A 20,518-nucleotide genomic window follows, 5' to 3' on the forward strand; every position below is an offset into this window, starting at 1 on the left:
AGGCTCTGAGGGTTTTTCCTGAGAGGCTGTTTTGTTTGGCCTGTGTGGTTCTAAAAATAAAGTTAGTTTCTTTTGACAAGTGGCTCCTGATTGTGCCCAGCCAGACTGCGGCAGGCTGGGAGTTCTTCCTGTCATTCTAGTGGATTCAACAAAGGGAAAGAGACACCCTACTAATTTCTATCCAGAAGCAGAGTGGTTTTTCTCAGCTGCTTCAGGATGGGCTTTTTCTTCCCAGTCCCTAACTTGATTGTCTTGCTGCAGGGTGATACGACACTTTTCCTCAACTGTGACTATAAGTAAAAGGAGAGATGAAGGACAAAAGAGTCTGAATCATAATTTAGGCAAAAAGCCAGGAACCACACAACGCTGCTAATGAGGGACTTTCTCCCCCAAGCAGCATATTTCAGGACACGAGTGCTGAGTAAGAGACAGGTGCCCTCCATATTAATGGGCCCTGACACCAATTACTACCATGTCCTATGTGCCCAGGACAATAGGTGGGCACTGTGCCTAGCTGATGGCTCATCAGGATAGGAGGCCACCCAGCAGCTCCTGCAGTCTTGGGACATTTTGTCTGGAACAAGACATTTTAAAGTGACCTGACAACACCCTCTAGTGGAAACCACACATAAAACAAGGACTCTTGTCCAGTCTGCCTTCTTCTGATGGCACAGCAGTTTTCAGGATTCTTCATAACAGGGAAAAACAAAACAAACAAAACAGATCACCTTTAAGAACACTATAATCATATAAAAAGACAGGAGCTCACAGCCCATGCTCAGTACCCGCCCTGCCAAGTTCACATTTGCTTCTTAGGACTTCGGCGTTCTAAGAAAAAGGGCCGTGCTGCGCGGGTGCTGCCGGTCCCCTCAGAGCTTGGGCAGACTGCCTGCTGGAGCCAGGATGATGCCAAAGACATAGAAGAGCCCCAGCAGGAGGTTGAGCTTGGCCGTTCTCTGGGGCAGCTTGTTGAAGGCCTGGCTGCGGAACTGCCTCTCGAGAGAAAAGGCCATGGGAATGGTGAGCAGGGGCAGCGCCAGGCTGATGCTGCAGCGTGTGGCCAGGATGCTGAAGATCAGGTAGGGCAGGAAGAGCAGCGTGTTGTAGAGCACGTAGGAGAAGGTGGGGCCGATGAGGATGGCCAACGTGACGATGCCCGCCTCCCAGTCGGACTCCATGTCCCTGGTGTTGTTGGAATGGAGGATGGCCTCGGTGCTGAGGGCCAGGGGGATGGCGTAGACCAGAGGGAAAATCGCCAGGGACCCAACCTGGACAGCGTAGGCAAACATCACGGCTAGTGGGCCGAAAGTGATGAGGATGACAAGGTCTCCCAGTGCCACATACTTGAATCCAATTCCTGCAGCCAAGAAAACCCAGAGAAGTATGTGAGATCGAGGAGGGGGGTAGACAGGCTGCTCATGAGGCAGGGAGGGCCACAGCTGGCCAGATGCTCAATTTTATTTTTTAATATTTATTTAGTTGTAGATGAACATACAGTATCTTTTTTTTTAGGTGGTGTTGAGAATTGAACCCAGTGCCTCTCACACTTGTGAGGCAAGCACTTTACCACTGAGCTACAGCCTCAGCCCCGAGATGCTCAATTCTTAAGCATCTTAAGACTGTGGGCACTCGCAGTTCCCCAGAGCAAAATGTGACTCATTTCCAATGACACAGGCACAGAGAGAATTCTCAGTTAGTTTCAGAGCCAGCTTGGGGACACACCCAAGTCTGCCCTCTTACTGTTCCCCAAGACAAAGTTCTGCAGCTAAGGACATGAGGCTCCCAGTAAGTACAGTTCAAAAGAAGAGCCCAGGGAGGACCTAAGCGGTCTCACAGTCCAGTTCTTTAGTTTCTATCAACCTCTCCAACTCCCGCCAGGCACTGAGATCAGTCCTGCACTGATGCAGGAAGTCTATCCCAGCCTCTGACATCCCTCTTCCTTTCCCCACAATCTCCAGAGACTTGTTCTGCCTTTAAAACTCCCAGTGAATCACAGTGACATTTTAAGGCCCCTAAACTTCCGCATCAATGTTCACCACAAAATGAATAAAGCAGCAAGGCCACCAGCTTCCCCTGCCTGGTCCCAGGAAGTTAAAACTAAGTCAGGGCTCCATGGCTCCGCCCACCTCCCACTTTGAAGCTGATCTCCCCGACTTGTCTTTTTTTTTTTTTTTTTTGTAGTTGTAGATGGACCACGTGCCTTTATTTTATTTGTTTATTTTTATGTGGTGCTGAGGATCTAACCCACTGCCCCACACGTGCATGGCAAGTGCTCTGCCACTGAGCCCCAGCCCCTCACCCACTTCTTTTAACCTACCCACCCTCCACTCCTCCATCCCCGGTGCTATGCTCTATCCCAGCTCACTCCATTCCCAGGTCCAAATCATGGTCACTTCATGTCCCCACCACCACAACCTCCTAGGGGGCTTCCAATCTTATAATGCCCCCACCTAATCTCCACACTGCAGTCCCAGTGACCCTTTAAAAACATGAGCCTGCCCACCCCCGCTTCTCCCAACACACACCTTACACCCCTTCAGCCTGGCCTCTGGTGAAAGTCCCTCCTTCCTGCTCTCACATGCCTCTTCTTTCTGCCTGGCAACCCCTTCACACTCCTCAGACTTTAAGAACATTCCTCCAGATAGCCTCCCATGACCCCCCAAGCCACATCTTGTGAACACGCCTGCCACACGCCACTTCCAAGTGTCACGCATCACATCTCCAATTATATCTCACACCTCCAATTATGTCATCTCTGTCTTCCCAGCAGATTGTCGGTTCCGAGGACAGGGCCAGGGCCTGTGCCTGTTCCCTCTCGCTCCCTGTGCTGGGCACCAGGGCTGAACTGAACCCAGAGCTGCAGTCACAAGCACAGAGCACGGCACAAAAACCCTCCTGCTCCCACTGAGACCCGTGAAGCCTGGAGTGGGTGACAGCTGCCCACAGGAAGAGGAGATCCACACCTACGTTTCTCTAGGAGCCTAGAACACCTCCAGACCTAATCAGCTATAGGTGTGGCCTCAGGGTCACTGGGTGATCAATGACATTTTAAAGGGTCAAAGTGGTAAGTGACGATGGTCTCCAGAGGATTGACAACCACGGAAGCCACGGATCCAGACCCCTAATTTCATCCTCATAGAAGAACCTGTGCTGGTGCTAACTGACCACCCTCAGTTCTTCAAAATGCAGCAACCCAGAGGCACCACAGGCGTGGCCCCGAGCTCTCCAGCACCAGCAGCTAACTCCCTGCCCCAAGCCGAGCGCTAACTAGTAACTTGATCCTCTAAGGACATGTCCTCCAGAGGGTTCCTTCAAGCAGAGCCCCAGGCCCAGGCCTGAGTTAGTAAGCTGCTGTGTCGGCAATCTCACACATCTAGGGACTCCTCTGCCCAAGAAGACCCAGGCAGGAGCACTCCCCGCCAGGCCTCGTGAGTCTCCCCTCGCTGCCACTGCTTCTCACCTCTTTCCTCAGCTCTGAGCCCAGGTTGCATTTCTGACTGTGGGAGAAAATGCAACAGCAGTGCAATGGCCTTGACCTTCAGCTGGATCCTCGGAGAACACTCCTCAGGGAAACCTGTGACCCACTTAAACAGGCCCTCCACGGAAGTCAAGCACAGCCCACTCTGCGAGTGAGAAGGTCCGATAACCTCCCCGAGGTCACCCGACACGCTGGAGTGTGGGAGGCCTGACTAGGGCCCGATCAGAGATTCCCCGCGGGGAGTTTCTCCCAGGCCTTCGCAGCCCTCCCGGCACCATCTTCTGATGACCCAGCACCGTGAATGCCAGCCAGGGCTCTACTCAGCAGCCACAGTTACCTGCTCAGACATGAATCAAAGGTGGGCAAGGATGCGAGGCCCCCGGAAGTCTCACGTGGAACTGAGAGTAGTGGGAACACGCAGGACAACCTCAGAAAAGAGCTTGGAGTTCTCACAAAATCAACATCACCCGCCCTGAGCCCCAGCGGGTCCGTTTCGAGGCACTTATCCAGGAGAAAAGAAAGCGAATATCCACAAAGATTGAGCATGAACCTGCAGTCCTAACACCAGAACCCGGGAACCGCCAGAGGCCCTGAACGGAGGACAGACCCAGACTGAGGTAGGCTCACAGCTGGAACCGCACAGCACTGCAGGGAGCCACCACCAGTCACAACCAGAGCTCTGAAACCTCACCCTGGGCAAAAGCCAGACCTGAAGCACACTGAAGCACGCGGCCAAGACACGCATGGTCCTCACGGAATGGCACCCGCACGGTACTCTACACCAGTGGGACAGAGTGGGACTGCAGGAGAGCCCAGCAAGCTTCTGGGGTAACGCAAATGTTCTGCCTCACGATAAGGGCATGGGTTCCGCAGCTGTACACACAGGTCCAGATCACCAAACTGCAACTCTGCAGAGCTGTGCCTTTCACTGCATGTCAACTAGACATCAAAAAGCCAATGTTTAAAACAGGTATATCAGACCATGCCATCACTCAGTATCTTCAAAGGGTCCCCACTTGTTCATTTGGTGAGAGCTTTTAATTAAGCACCACATGCTAGCGCCATGCTGGGCACTGAGGGTGAGAACAAAAAGACGCACCGTCACGGGAAAGGATCAGCCCAGTAAGTATTTTACATGCACGTTGGAAAGTAATATGTGCTGTGCCGAAAAATAAAGCAGAGAAGAGCCACGGGGACGACACTGGGGTAGAGGGACTGCATGGGGAAGGTGGATGATTTCAACAAGTAGAAGGCAAGGCCTACAAAGAAGCTGGTGTTTGAGCAAACGGTGGAGGAGGTGAGGTAGATGGAGAAGAGCGTTCCCAACTGGAGAACAGCACCTGCCTAGGTCCTGAGGCAGGCAATGGCTGGCAGGTTCCAGGCCCACAAGGAAAGCAGGGTGACTGGCTCAGAGTGGGCAGGAGGAACGGAGGAGGAGGAGGCAGGTCCAAATGAGGCGGGCCACACTGAAGAGCTCCCAGCAGAGGACCCACCAAGGGCCATATGTTAACAGCTCCTCTGGCTGCTCATCTGGGAACACCAGAAAGACCCAGGGAAGATGCAAAAAGACCAGTTAGGAGCCTGCCACAATCGTCCAGGGAGAGGTGATCTTGGTGATGGTAGGAAGTTGGCAGGGAGTGGCTGGAGGTCAGTGGTAGAGGACTGGCCCAACCTCTGGGTTCCACACACAGAGTGGGGATTGCAGGAGGTGGGATGAGTGGGTGAGGGGCAGCTGTGGGAAAAGCTGTGGGTTTAGCAGGCATCATTGGGGAGATCAGAATTTGATCTCAGACATGTTAAGCTGGCGATATCTGAGACCTCTAGGGTTGCTAAGAAATGGATATGGGCTGGTGTAGCTCAATGGTAGCACAGGGCCACACGTGAGGCCAGTTCAACCCCAGGCACCCTCCCTTGCCAAAAAAAAAGGTTGGAGCATGACAGTTGCCAGGTTACTAGATGGTATATGAAGTCATGAGACTGGCTAAAGTCACCAAGGAAGTAAGTGGAGATAGGACTGGGCCGGGAAGTTGGTGAATAGCTAGCAGTCAGGAGAGCAGACGAAGAACTCTGAGACCAGCATCTCATTCTCCTCTGGACCACACTGGCCTTTTGGAAGATCCTATACACTGTGAAGCTCCCTCCCACCCAGGACATTTGCACTTGCCGGCCTGTCAGCCCTGAAACAATCACTGCAATCAGACTCCAATTCTGGCCTCCTCCTTAGGCTTCAAGTCTTAGCTTAAATGTCACCTGCTCCAAGGAAGTGCTACAGCTTGGATAAATGTCCCCCCCCCCCCAAAAGCACAGTGTTAAAGGTTTGGTTTCTAGCCCATAGTGTACTGGCAGGTGGGAAATCTTTAAGAGGTGAGACCTTGTGGGAGGTTTTTCAGTCCCTGGGAACTTGTCCTTGTAGGGAATCTTGGGTGCCCAGCCCCTTCATCTTGTTCTCTTTCCTTCTTGGCCATGAGGTAAAGAGATTTCCTTTGCCACACAAAGGAAAGTACATCCCACCAAGATGTACTGTCTCACTACAGGCCAAAAAGCAATGGGCCAACCAACCATTGCCTGAAACTTCCAAAACTGTAGGACCAAAATAAACATTTCTTCTTTTTCAGTTGGTTATTTCAGGTATTTTGTTACAGTAACAGAAAGCCAACTTATACCAAGGGCCTCTTCCCTTCACTATTACCATCTTATACTTTTTCATAGCTTTCTAGTAATTTCCTTTATTGAATGTTTTAAATTGCCCAAAATTTAAAACTGACTGCCAGTACACCCTGGTCCCTTGGCTTTTCTCCTACTTCTCTAGATGCTTATTCTCAGTCCCCTTTACCTTGTCCTTCTTATCTCCTCCACCTCTTAAGTTGGGCTCAGTCCTGGTTTTCAACTCTTTTCTACCAACACTGCCCCCTTTCATAATCTGGCTCAGTCCTACAACTTCACCTAAAGGCCAATGACTTCCAAGTACCTTCATCTCTAACCAGATCTCATTTCTGAACTTGACCTCTCTATAAATCCAACTATCGATTTGACATCTGTCAAGAGATTGACTTTGGATATCTTAATGGCAGTTAGAGCTCCAATCTCCTGATCCCCCCTAATCTATTCTAGCCTTGCCTTTCTCCATCTCACATGTTATCAACTTTATCTCCCAGTTGCTCAGGCTAAAACTTTTGAGTTATGCTTAATTTCTGATTTTCTCAACCTCACACCCAACCCATCAGCAAACCCTGCCTAGCTTCATAATGTGTTCAGAATCACTCCCCACCACCACCACCCTGACCCAAGGCAAGATCCAAACATCCTGCCTGGATTACTCAAGAGCTTTCTGCTTAGTCTTCCCTCTTCTACTCTTGGCCTACTCCCCTTTATCCATTTTCATTACCTTAGTCAGAGAGTCTTTTAAAACATGAAGTCACATCATATCACTCAATTACTCAAAAACCTGCAATGGTTTCTCCACTTGAATAAAGTCCAGTGGCCTAAAAAGCCCATTTAATCTGTGACTCTCTCCCCTCCCCAAACCCCTTCCACCAACTGGACTCCTTACTGTTCCTCAAACTCTTCGGGCCCACTCCTGCCTGGAGGCACTTAGGACTTGCTGTCCCCTTCTCCTAGAATGCTGTTCCCCCAGATATCTGTGTAGCCAACTCCCTCACCTCTTACCTGCTTCAGTCTTGATGAGGCTCACCCTGAACAAACTACTTAAAATAGTAACTTGGGTGCCCCTTCTCTGTTCTACTTTTCCACCACTAAATCACTTATCACCTCTCATATCATGGGCTGCAAAACAACACTACAACACTCAGTCAATGATGAACCAAAACCAAATATGGAAAGATGGTCTCACAGGATTAAAATGGATTAAGAAAACAAAAGAAGATTAAACAGCCCATAGTCCCAGTTGAGGCAGGATAGAAAGTTCCAGGGCAGCTTCAGCAACTTAGAAAGAGCCTGTCTCAATAAAATAAAATAAAATAAAAGGACTAGGGATGTAGTTCAATGGGAGCATCTCTGGGTTCAATCCCCAGTACTGGGAGTGGGGGTACTATTTTACCATTATTTTTAAGAGTATACTCTTCAATGTATTAAAGGAACGTTTACTATAAGATAGCATGCTGGATCATGCCAGCAGCAGCCTCATGTGTCTCATGTCTACCATGTCTCTTGACTGCATCAAGAGGCGATATGAGCGACTGACCTTACCATCTAGGTTTGTATAAGTATACTCTATTATGACATTCCCACAAGGGCAAAATTGCTTAATGATACATTTGTCAGAATGTATTCCCGCCATTTAGAAATACATAACTGTACTATAAGTAGGATGACCAACAAAAGCCCACTTCCAGGGAACCCCCCTAGTCCTGAGCAAAACAGAATGCTGATCAATCTATTTTTTTCTTTCTCTCTCCAATATAAAAAGTTCCAGAAGGGCAGGGATCTGTGCCTACTAGGTGTACATAGACTAGTACATAGCACAATAAATAGGGCTTAAATGCCCAACCCTACTGCCCATCACCTTAATCAGTCTGCTACGAGATGTCACCTAACAAGCTAGCTGGAAGTTATTAGCTATATAATTTTGAGCTCTACAGATTTAATTCCACAATTCGAAACTGTGGTATTATAGAATACTGGCTCAACAAAATGGAAACTAGATACAAAATGTCGATACATCTATGAGAGTCAAGCCCACTATCCAAGCCAGGATCTTCACAATTTACTGTTCTCAAAACATTCATGAACCACACATTACAGATTTTAGATAAAGTAGCCTAATTTAGGAAGGAACCTTCCTTATGTCTACAATTCCTATGCAAAGCAGCAGTTTCCAGTACATGCAACTGAGACCAGCAACACAGGAAACAGGCCAATTCTTACCTCCTGTGTAGAGAAAAGAGCCAGATAGGCCTCCAAAGTAGATGAGAGCTAAGTGCTCCAGTTTCAGAGAGGACAGGCAGTAGAGGCAAGCGGCACAGACACAACCTAGGGTGTAGAGGAAGACTCCAAACCGAACAACATCCTGGGGCTCCAATATGCGGTCCACCAGGGTCCTGTCATCACTCTTTTTGTGGTCAATGCCCTTGGAAAAGTCATAGTAAGTGTTGACCAAATTGCCGGCCCCGTGCACAGCCAGGACAGCCACGGCACAACCCACCAACAGCCTAGGGTCCAGGACGCCCTGGGATCTGTATGCGAGGGCACTGCCCAGGGCCACCGGGGTGAGCGAGGCACTGAAGCTCCAGGGCCTCAGCGCCAGCACGTAGGAGGCGCACTTCTGCCTCCAGGAGCGCTGGGGTGGCCTGTCCTGCTCGGGCCAGTCGTTCCCCAGCGGGTCGCGGTCGCCGGCCTTGGCCGTCTCTCCCGTCTGGATGTTAATCTTCTCCCCCGGGGCCTGCAACGCAGCCATGGAGGCTGCACGTGGCTAAAATCAACCCTAACGGCGCGCCACTCGCAGTTACCGCCCGGAGGCGAGGACAGGCGGGGCTACCGGGCCTGAACTTTCTTGGGTTCTACCCGGGGCAGGGCTGAGTGGCGGTGGGGCTGGGGGCAGCAACCAGCGGGACTTGCACTCCTCGAGGCCTGGTGGCGCCGCCCCGACCACCCGCCTGTAGGCGAGGCCTATCTCCGGCCCCCTGCCCGAGGCTAGAGCTCAAGACCCCGCCTCGGCCTTCTCCAGCGAGCCGCCGGGGCCGCCATCTTGTGCGCCGGCCTCAGGAGGCCCGCCCGGAAACCGAGGCCGCGGCGTGCGCAGGGCCGGGCCGGACCGAGCGGAGCCGAGCCGAGCCGAGCGGAGCCGAGCCGAGGCGCGCAGGAGGGTGGGGCGGGGCCGAGGGGCGGGACCCCGCTGCAACCCGGGATCCGCGACTTCTCCTGCGCACCCCGCCCTGCTGCTTCCCGACTGCTGCGAACAGCTTCATTTAGCATCCCGAGACCCCAAGGCGCGGGGCTTTGCGATTTAGCGGGCACTTTCGCTCATTCATATAGGATTCGCTAATTTACTCATGCAACAATTTACTGGGCTCTTGTGAGCTGACACTATTCCCGTTATGCCGCGTGTGTCTGCCTTGTGGAAATACAGATGCTGCTTGACTTACGATGGGAACGGTTGTCCCAGTGAATCCATCCTACGTTGAAAATCTTGTACATCGAAAACACACTCAGTAATACACCTAGCCTGTGAATCGTAGCCTTGCCACCTTAAACACGCTCAAAAACACATTAGCCCACAGTTAGGCAAAATTGTCTAACATAAAATGTTTTTTATAATGAAGTGTTGACTAGCTCATGTTATGCATTTATTTGGGATGGAACCCAGGGGTGCTATATGACTAAGCTACATCCCCAGCCTTTTTCTTTATTAATTGTTAAGTTTTTATTTTGAGGAAGGATCCATACTAAGTTGCTGGAACTGGCCTCGAACTTGGCAATCCTGCCTCAGCCTCCCTAGTCATGGGGTTTACAGGTGTACACCACCATGCCAGGCCAGTATTTCCTGTAATTTATTAAACACAGAAAGTGGAAAACTGTGGTTGTATGGTGTGCTTCTGCACCACTGTAAAGCTGAAAAAATATAAATCAAACTACTGAAAACTGGGGACTGTGTTTACCTTTTCCCAACTTTTCATTCAGTCACATTTGTTGGCAGCTGGCAATCTGCCAGGGTGGGAATATTTACACCAGGCAAATCAGCAAATGCTTGATAACTGTTAAGTCGCTAAGACTTGAGAAAGTGGCAACGAAAAAGTTAATAAGGCAGATAAAACTTAAGTGTGTCTGCTCTGTAGTATTATATTGTGAATGACACCAAAGATTTGAAGAATCATTCTTCTATCCAATTCAGCAGAGTTTCTCATGGCTCATGGCCTTGCCACACTAGTGAGGTCCTGACATATCTATTGATTAGCCCACTTACCCTTTCTGATTAACATTAAAAAAAATATCAACCAGCATTCGTGTCAGAACTATACTCATTGGTTAACTGCAACCACAGGGAAGATACATATTATCAAAGAAAGTACACTGTGAAAACTAGCAATATGGAATTTACAATAAAGAATATCGTACATGTTATTTGTAAAAATGAGTGCTACACATAATTTATATCAGTGTAAGTTATAATGCATATATATAGCATACAAGTATATAGGACTAACTACATAATTTGCAGTGCCCAATGCAAATTAAAACATGGGATCCTTTATTCAAAAATCACTTAAGAATTCCAAACCAAGCCAGTTGTGTAGTGCACACCGGTAATCCGGAGGCAGGCAGAGCACCAGTTCCAGGTCAGTCTCAGCAAACCTGTCTTAAAATAAAAAAAATAAAGGGCTGGGGAGGTGGCTTAGTGGGAGAGGGCCCCTGGATTCAATATTCAGTACCGCCCCCCGCCCCCCACCAAGAGAGGTGTAATCTAATTCCTTTTTTTTTTCCTTTTTTCTATTCTTTTTTTTTTCAAATAATTTTTAAAATGATGTTCTTTGATTTTTTTTTTAACTTACTAGTTCTTTTAGTTAAAACTTAGCAATGGTTTCTCGAGGATGATCTCGTGATTTCAGGAAGTGAGAAAATCTAAAAACATTTCCAAATGCACACTAAATTTAACAAAAATCACGAACCACTAAATAGAGCTAGCCCTGGGGCTGTACATCTGCTGCTGCAGTAATTAGAGGGCGCGTGCGACGCTCACACCCTCTCCTCAAGAATCACAGGGAGAGCGGTCGCGAACCCCCGCCACGGATCTTAGCCACCAGCTGATTCCACACCGCCACTGCCCCAAGCAGAGGGGAATCAGAGTAGCGATGCACCGGAAGTGTGCGTGGAAGTGATAGACATCAACTCACCACCGATTGGTTCTCCCGAGTGTATCTAAACCACCTTTCTCCTGCCACTGGCCGCGTGGTTTGTCTATTTGAACAGTCCCCGCCCCCTGGAGAAGCCGGGTCCTGAAGCTTCACTTCTCCTTCATCACTATTGGTGTGTGCTTCAGTCTATCTTGTTTTTACGCCTTGCGATTGGTCTTTAGGGCTGGAAGGCCGCCCTCTCTCCCTCCCGGCGTTGAGGACAGCGGGGAAGGCGGGTGGTGGGGCCGGGGGCCTGAGGCGGCGGTACGGGCGCTGGCGGCTGCAGCTGGGCCCTTGGCCGAAGCCGGGCGGTGAGTCTGGGGCCTGGCACCGACCCCTACGAGGCGGCGGAATGTCCAGACTCACCGCCAGCCTGGTCCGTGGGGGGGGAGTCCGGGGAAGCCGCGCGTCTGGAACGTGGAGTCGCCTCAGTACTGGCCCCACGACTGGGACGCCACCTGATCCCCACCCCGCGAGGCGGTGCCCGTCCCCCCGGGCCCCCCAGGAGATCCCAGACCCTTCAGCCCGCCGTGCCAGGCGCCGAGAAGGCCGGCCATCAGTGAGCTCCGGCCCCGCCGCGGCGCCTTGGGGTCTCCTTCCCGGTCGCAATCACCCGTTCCTCTGAGCCGCCCGCGAAGGGTGGACCCCGCCTCGGGGGCGCCGGCCTCACTGCAGCGCCGCGCACGCCTCCCCGGCTGAGTTGGGTGCCGAGCTAGGTGCCTTCCTCGGCTCAGCCTTCCAAAGGGAACTCCCTTAAGCCCTGGAGTACCAGGACCCCTGGGGCGTTGGACTTGGAGTACTTGCACTGAGTTCAGCCCGGAGCAAAGGCCTGGGGGCCTGGGGGCCTGGGACCCTAAAAAGACACACTCCATCTTTCCTGGGAAGAGAAATTCCTTGTCGGCCTCCTTCCTTGTAAACACACACACACACTACCCGGGATCCTTAGGTTTCCTCTCCCCTAAGAGGAGGCGGTTTTTTCTACGGTGTTTTTCTCAGCATTGTAGTATTTGAAAAGTGTTCACCAGTTATTCTTGGTTTTCCACTGTGCCTCACAGATTGATTCAAAAATGAGAATTTTGTGACCCGCATGGTGGAACACACTTGTATTCTTAGCTACTGGAGAGGCTGAGACCGGAGAATCGCAAGATCCAGGCCAGCCTGGGCAACTTAATGAAACAGTCTCAAGAAGTCTGGGGATGTAGCTCAGTGGTAAATGCCCATGGATTCAACCCCCAGTGCACAAAAAAAAAAAGAGAAACGGATTTTCTCTTATAATCCAGGCATACTTGAGATAGGTCTGTGTTACTCTGATAGCAGTTAGGGCTGAGCCCCTTTATGGCCACTTTATTGTGGTTGTCTGACTATTTTATTTCCCCTAGATTGTAAGCTCATCAAGGGAAGGAATAGTACATAATTGAGGAATGAATGATCTTAAGAATTAATGTGAAGTAGGGTCATCCATTATAATCTGTAGGGGATTAGTTTCAGGACCCCCCTCCCCACACACAACTAAAATACCAAAATCTTGAGATGTCCAGGTCCCTCATATAAAATGGCATGGTTCTTGAATATAATCTACACACTGTCTTTTTGTATTTCTTGTATACTTTAAATCCTCTCTAGATTACTTATAATATTTAATACAATGTAAAGGCTGTGTAAATAGTTGTTATACTGTATTGTTTAGTGAATAATGGCAAGAAACAAAGTCCTATACGTTCAGTAGAGGGTTTTTCCTGAAGATTTTCTGTTCATTGGATCCCCAGAGGTAGAACCCATGGATGTGGCCAGCAGACTATATTATAATTCTGGTGGTTTCGTTGGTGTTTTTTGTGGTACTGGGAATTGACCTCAGACCCTTGTGCACTCTAGGCAAGCATTCTACCACTCAGCTACATCCACAGCGTTTTAAATTTTTTTTTTAGACAGTGTCTCACTAAGTTGTGCAAATAGACTTCCACTTGCAATCCTCCTGCCTCAGCCTCCTGAGTAGCCAGGAATAATATAGAACTGTGCTGGCCGCTGCAATAACCAGCAGTCTCACATGGCTAGAGAACACTTGAAATGTAACCCAAATCGAGAGACCCTTTTTCAAAATAAAACGGTTTGTAGCTCAGTGATAGAGCACCCCTGGGTTCAAACCCCAGTGGAGGGGGAATTTTTTTTTTTTTTTTTAAAAAGCATGTATAGATAGATTAATTTCACCTCTTTTTTGCCTTTTCAAATAGAGCTACTAGCAAATTTAAAATTATGTTTGTGGCTTATATCCTGTTTCTTCCAGACAGTGCTGGTATAGAATAAGAGTTGTCTCCCCCTATATTTGGCTCTTTTTAGAGGAAAGGGGCGGTTTTTATTATTCTTTTCCTACCTCCCTGCCTCTGATACTTGGCACTATACCATGTACATAGCTACAACAATTGATAACTGATGATGATTAAGAACTTTCCATGTGCCCAGCACTGCTTGAAAACCTTTTTAACATGTATTAACTTATCTAATCCTCACCTCAACCTGTCAGGTAGGTACTATGATTCACTTGTTTTAGTTGAGGAAACAGGAATTTTAAGTACCTTCCTCAAGGTATGACTTTGGAATGGACTTCAAACCCGGGCAGTCTAACTCTGCAGCCCACAGTCTCATCCTCTCCAGTGCAGTGCTACTTTAAAACACCAATTGTTGAATGTAGGCTTTCTGAGTTTCTTGGTGAGATCTCCCAACCTTTGTAGAGCCCCCCAACTGACATGAGATGAGTGGAGATCTCTCTCAAGGCACTAGGGCTATGAATGAATGTATTTCAGTCATTTATCTGGAATATTGAAGGGAGCTTCTTCCCAAGGAACCTCAGGCAAGATGCTGGGAACTGGGCCTGCTGCCGCCACCACAGCCACCACCACGTCTAGCAATGTGAGCGTTCTGCAGCAGTTTGCCAGTGGCCTCAAGAGCCGGAATGAGGAGACCAGGGCCAAGGCTGCCAAGGAGCTCCAGCACTATGTCACCATGGAGCTTCGAGAGGTTGGTGGAGATTCTAAGTAAGGATTTTGTTTGGGGAGACCTGCTGCCTCTCCCGTGCAGAGAGTGTGCAGATTCCCTGTGGTGGTTGTACATTTCTGTGGTGGTTCATGTCTGTGGTCACAGTTCAGGAGTTAGCATAGATTCAGCTGTTTCTCTTTCCTTCCTCCCCAGTGCATGCCAGTCCCTCTGTTCTTTCCTTTTGATAACAGTGATTGGGACGGTTTGCAAAGTTGATCACATGGGGCTTTCTAAATAGAGGACAGACTTGAGGTCAGAGAATTGGAGTCCTGTTCATTCTTGTACCTGGTACAAGAGTAGAGCTTCAGTATGCAGTTGTCACATAAACAGATAAATCATGAGTTTGGTTGCTCTACACTTTAAAACTATGGAAAGGGATAGTTGCTTTGTCTTTGGTTTGAACTATGCCTGGTGCCTCTCAGTTCCTTATTTTGAAATGCCAGCCTGCCACCACCATCACCATCAGAGAAACATTAGAGATTGTTCGTCTTCCTTTGCAGATGAGTCAAGAGGAGTCTACACGCTTCTATGATCAGCTAAACCATCACATCTTTGAATTGGTTTCCAGCTCAGATGCCAATGAGAGGAAAGGTGGCATCTTGGCCATTGGTATGAACACTCACTACTACAATTAGGAATAAAGAGCCACTCACCTTCTTGTCCACTATATCCAATATCTACTAGAGGCCTTGTTTCATCTTTGTTTAAAGAATTTTAAGGAACCTCTTTTAGTGCACTTATGTGGGCATTAATTCTAGCAGCAGACCTGGGATGAAGGCAAAACAAGTATTTTTAGATGTGGAAACTGTCTCAGAACCATTAGTGACTTTTCTAGGACCAGCCAGTTTGCCAGAGATGAGCCTAGAACTAGCTGCCTTTCCATGCCCCAGCGTACCCTTTGCATGCCTTGCTGCTTCAGTAGAGCATGATTTGGCATAGTGGGATTCCCAAATGAAAAGTAGAATCAGGTACAGTTAATTAAAGGCAGGTCACTTTCAACTCCCAAGAATTGGTCTTTAATCCTCTGAGGAGTTATTCAGTCTCAGTTTGTTTTCCCTTTTTTCTTGGGAAAATAATTACGTATACTAAAATGAGATCATTTTACTTTAAGTTTCTGGCATGGATATCAAATGTGTTGGTTAAAAATGAAAATGTGCATCTTGACTATCTAGAAAGTTACTCAGAGTAAATGAAGGGTGTCTCTTTCATCCTCCAGTTCAGAGCCACATACATTCCTGGCCATCATGTATACCATCATCACCTTTTGCCGTCCTCTTTTTTCCAGCCAGCCTCATAGGAGTAGAAGGCGGGAATGCCACCCGAATTGGCAGATTTGCCAACTATCTTCGGAACCTCCTCCCCTCCAATGACCCGGTTGTCATGGAAATGGCATCCAAGGCCATTGGCCGCCTTGCCATGGCAGGGGATACTTTTACTGCTGAGTATGTGGAGTTTGAGGTGAAGCGAGCCCTGGAATGGCTGGGTGCTGATCGCAATGAGGGCCGGAGACATGCAGCTGTGAGTGCTTGCTGAGGAGTGGTGATGTTGTATTAGACCCTTGTTTCCTCCTGAGAATTGTCCCTTCCTGTGAGCTGGGATAGAGTATGTCTTTGAGAGGATCTAGTAGTGGGTATGGTGGGATCGGAGGGTCAGTCAGATGCTTTCTAGGTGGTTCCCCCTTTAGGCGGCAGTACTATGTGAAGAGAACATGAATATGCACCCTGGTTTGATTGTTGGCTTTGCCACTTAACAGCTCCAACTTGACAACCTCTGACCTTTAAATTTCTTCCTTTGTGAAATGAATAATAACATTTGAAATGAAATGAACATTCAACAGGTTTATTCATTCAGTACTTATTTATTGAATGTGCTGTGTTCAGGCATGGTTCTAGGCTGTCAGTGTAGTGGTACAGAAAGCATGAAACACATTTGTCCTTGCAGAACTTACATCTGATTGTTACCAGTATTCTGTGTTTGTAAGTAGCCTAGGGCAGTCAACACTGAGGTCTTTGATCAGTTTCATTTTGCCTCCTATGGCCCGAGGTTCCTGGCTAGAAGGGTAAAGCTTCTCTTTTCCTTGGGTGTAGAGGCCCTACAGTGACAGGAGACTGTCCCAAGAAAATAAAACTTCTGATACAAATGAGAGTTCTCAGTTTGCCCTTCTCTGCCAGGTCCTGGTTCTCCGTGAGCTGGCCATCAGCGTCCCCACCTTCTTCTTCCAACAAGTGCAACCCTTCTTTGATAACATTTTTGTGGCTGTGTGGGACCCCAAGCAGGCCATCCGTGAGGGAGCAGTTGCGGCTCTTCGTGCCTGTCTGATTCTCACCACCCAGCGGGAGCCAAAGGAGATGCAGAAACCACAGTGGTACCGGGTGAGGAGATGGTGCCCTTCCAGCCACTACTAAAGCACATTTACCTGGCAAATCCCCTGGCCTAAAGAACAGCAACAGCCCCTGGCCACAGCAAATATCACATCAGTCTTGGCCTTCCATAGTTTTTTATGCTTAATAGGCATGAGTAGTTACTTTATTATTGCATTGCATTAAAGCACAGATCTGCTAATAGCCACAGTATTATTTTATGCATCATGAAGAATGAAAATTGCCAAATAAACTGATTCAATGCCTTCTTGTCAAAATTAAAAGATATTTCAGAGATGTTAGAATATGGAGAAATAAGTGTCTCAGAATTCATGAAATGTGGCTATACTAATTTGGAAGATGTCCTATGCTGATGGCCTGTTGCAAGAGAACTGACTGGTGAGGCAAGTGTGCCAGAAGGAGCTTTGGACACACCCGGAGACCTGGGTTTCATTCTTGACTTTGCTGTGTGACCTTGGACAAACTACTTAATTCCTTTAATCCTGTGGGGTTTTTTGTTTGTTTAGCTAGTAAATAGGGTTGACAGTGGTATCTGCCTTGAGGACTTGTGAGGGTTGAAGCTAAATTAAAGAGACCTCAATAAGTCAGTACGGTCCATTCTGGCACAAGACACTAGACAGTCATCTTAATACCTCCGAATCCCAGTGTAGTTGGGCTGGGTCTGTATTCTTTCTAATTTTGGACACTGGGTTAATCAGGGCATTCTGTCTTGCTATATAGCACACGTTTGAAGAAGCAGAGAAGGGGTTTGATGAGACGTTGGCCAAAGAGAAGGGCATGAATCGGGATGATCGGATCCATGGCGCCTTACTGATCCTTAATGAGCTCGTCCGAATCAGCAGCATGGAGGGAGAGGTGAGAAGCAGCACGGGGGTCCAGGCTCTCATGTGCCCTCTGGGAGCAAGAATCTGGAGAAACAGTAAACAAGATAATTTCAGATAGCAACAACTCCTATGGAACAAAACAAATAGGATAGAAAATAGCAGGGAATGGACTAAGTGAAGGTCAGGAAGGGCCCCCTGCAGTGGTGCCGTTCAAGTGCACCATGCACAAATGAGCCACCTTGTAGCTGGCTGAGGGACTGTGTTCCAGGCAGCAGCTGAGTTCCACACATCAGTGAAACAGAAAGAAGTATGGCTAGTACGTCGTGAACAAGGGGAAAGGAGGGAGGCAGAGGCTGACAGGAAGCAAGACCCATTAATAGGCCTCTTCATTCCTGGTGAACTTGGCTTTTATTCTCCCCTGTGTGGGGAGGTTGCATATTGGAGTTGTCACACAATTCTAATAACCACTGTCTGTGGGAACAAGAGTGTGGAGATGGAGGGATGAAAAAGCAGGAGTGAGGTGTGTTGGGTTGAGGAGATGGGTTTTAAAGTACAAGGATCTTACTAGGGAAATGGCCTCTGAGAGAAAAAAAAAAAAACACGTTCCTGATAAGCGAACAAGAAAGGGAATAGAAATTCAGTCTACCGTGAGAAACCATTAGGGAGTCTTCAGAGCAGGCCTGTGGCACCCAGGACCAGGCCTGCCCTAGCACCCCTGCTGTGTCTTGCCTGGGAGCTGCCTGGGAAGTATGGCTAGGCACAGTCTTAGGGATGGATCTCAGAACAGCAGCTCAGGGTCCTTGGTCAGTTAGGTTTCTTGTGGTTGGAGGTCACATTGTTAGCTGCTGGGCAAGCTACATCAGTGGCTCCAACTAGGGGTGGTGGTGCAGATACTGAGAAGGTGGGATTCAGGATATATTTGAGAGGTGGAGTCCAATGTTGAGACTTCCTGTGAGTATCTGCTGGAATTTCACCCAAGGGCTTCCTGCTTTAATAGACATAATTATTATTTAGAAATAGCTTTGTCTTGGGTATGGGGGCAGCCCACACAATAATAGGATGTGTCTGTCACATCCCCACTCCTCTGTAGACTGTGTGACCCAGCAAGTTACTATACTCCTTTAGCCTTATTTTCCTTCCTTTTTTTTTCTTTTGTGTGTGTGTGTGTGTGTGTGTGTGTGTGGTCTTGGGAATTGTATCCAGGGAGCTCTACCACTGAGCTACATTCCCAGCCCTATTTATTTTCTTATTTTGAGACAGAGTCTTGCCAAGTGGCCTCAAACTTGCAATCCTGGCTCTCATTTTTGACAGGGGCTCATACCTTCCCGTGGGACTCCTATGAGGTTTCTGATGACATGTGAAGTGCCCAACACAGCACTGATATGTAGAGGGCATTCTACAAATAGCAGGACTAGGAGATTTCCCCACTCAAGTTCAACATGGTGCTTTCCACTGTAGTTCAGACATTTCTAAGATCTTTGTTTCCTCTCAGTATAAGAGGACGATAGCACCTAACACACAAGGTTGTTGTGAGACTTAAGTGAAATAGCTCTTGTGAAGGTGCTTAATTATAAAGTAATACGCAAACATAAAGGTTCTAATTTCATGATTTGTTCATACATTTAACCTACTAAGTGAGCACCTAATGCATGCCAGCAACATTATGCCCTAAGAGCCAGAACAATGTAGCAGTGAACAATACATTACATTTCTAGCAGAGGAAGACAGAGTACCCAAATAAATAAAAATATATTGTGATAAGTGACACAGTAGTGAGCGCTATGGAGACCAGGAGGGAGAGAAGGGGAATAAAGAATGCTCAGATGGGTGTTTGAGCACAGTCACGAAGGCGATAAGCAGAAAGCCACTCCAGAGTCAGGGGAAGAGCGTTCCAGGGAACTGAGTCAGTTGGTACAAAGGCCCCAGGCAGGAGCGTGCTAGAGCATGTGGGAGCAGCAAATGCCCTAGGGCTGATCAGACCCAGTAGGAGAGAGGTGCTGGGAGATGGGGTCAGAGGAACAGCTGGGGCAGGGTGGGCGCAGATCACATAGGGTCTTAGGAGGCCACTGAATGGACTTTGTATGCAGTGGGAAGCTACTGGGGATTTTGAGCAGTGGAATGATATTTAACTCATGTATCCAAAGAATCCCTTGGCCACTGTGTTGAGAATGGATTGCTGTAGGGCCAAGGTCAAGGGCTAAAGCCAGGCATCTAGTTAAGAGGGAACTGCAGCAATATTAATAGGGTATTTTTGCAACTCAGACCACAGTGGGAAGTATAGAAGTGCAAGAAGCAGCTGATATACTCATACATAGGTGGTGAATGGAGAAAGAAGAAAATCATAGTGTTTGGCTTGAGCACCTTGAAGGAGGGAGTTGCTGTATCTGAGACAGGAAGACTGTGACAGGGGAATCAAGTTGGGAGGGAAAGTCAGGAGTTTGTTTTTCAGCAAGTTAAGTTTGAGGTGCCTTGAGCATCTGAGTGAGATATCCAGTAGTTTTAGAGAGGGATGTGGGTAGGAGAAGCCGTTTGGGAATTGTCAGCATGCAGATGCCATTTCAAGTCATGAGGCTGGATGAGAAGCACAGAGGAACTAGCACAGTTGGAGAACATGGGGTCTGTGAACTTGAGATCAGTAGATGAAGAACCAAGGTAGTTTGAAAAGAAGCAGCCAGAGAAAGTGGAGAGCACAGAGAGTTTGGGGTCCAGGAAGCCAAGTGAAAAGGGGGTCTGGAGGAGGAGGAAATAACATTGAATCAAATGCTACAAAATAAGTCACATGAGATAAAGACTGAGAAGTGGCCATTAGATTTAGCAGCATAGGAGTCTTTGGTGACCTTGATAAGAACAGTGGACAGGATGTCTGAACAATGCACATATGTTTGGAAAAGTTTGGAAGCTTAGAAAACCTTTTCATATTTTCGTCAGTTTGAGCAGTTGGAGGGTGAGTTGTTAAGC

General features: G+C 48.2%; 2 protein-coding genes across 2 annotated transcripts in view; one reads left to right on the plus strand and one right to left on the minus strand.

Moving 5' to 3' along the window:
* Positions 1 to 724: 724 nt before the first annotated feature.
* Ubiad1 (UbiA prenyltransferase domain containing 1) lies at positions 725 to 9,223 on the minus strand. Its single transcript, XM_015501390.2, has 2 exons — positions 8,363 to 9,223; positions 725 to 1,357 (listed from the first exon to the last, which is right to left on the minus strand). The coding sequence occupies exons 1-2, from the start codon at positions 8,889 to 8,891 to the stop codon at positions 870 to 872; spliced, it is 1,017 nt and encodes a 338-aa protein (XP_015356876.1). The 5' UTR covers positions 8,892 to 9,223; the 3' UTR covers positions 725 to 869.
* A 2,270-nt stretch (positions 9,224 to 11,493) lies between these two features.
* The window catches only part of Mtor (mechanistic target of rapamycin kinase), a 117,197-nt gene continuing 108,172 nt past the window's right edge, over positions 11,494 to 20,518 (plus strand). Inside the window, exons 1-6 of the mRNA XM_015501391.2 lie at positions 11,494 to 11,636; positions 14,162 to 14,337; positions 14,856 to 14,964; positions 15,641 to 15,873; positions 16,527 to 16,727; positions 17,457 to 17,591. Of these exons, the coding sequence (XP_015356877.1) occupies positions 14,176 to 14,337; positions 14,856 to 14,964; positions 15,641 to 15,873; positions 16,527 to 16,727; positions 17,457 to 17,591 (840 nt within the window). The 5' untranslated portion in view covers positions 11,494 to 11,636; positions 14,162 to 14,175. The remainder of the gene's footprint in view (positions 11,637 to 14,161; positions 14,338 to 14,855; positions 14,965 to 15,640; positions 15,874 to 16,526; positions 16,728 to 17,456; positions 17,592 to 20,518) is intronic.

This window comes from Marmota marmota, unplaced genomic scaffold, assembly GCF_001458135.2.
Source record: "Marmota marmota marmota unplaced genomic scaffold, marMar, whole genome shotgun sequence".
Taxonomy (NCBI): domain Eukaryota; kingdom Metazoa; phylum Chordata; class Mammalia; order Rodentia; family Sciuridae; genus Marmota; species Marmota marmota.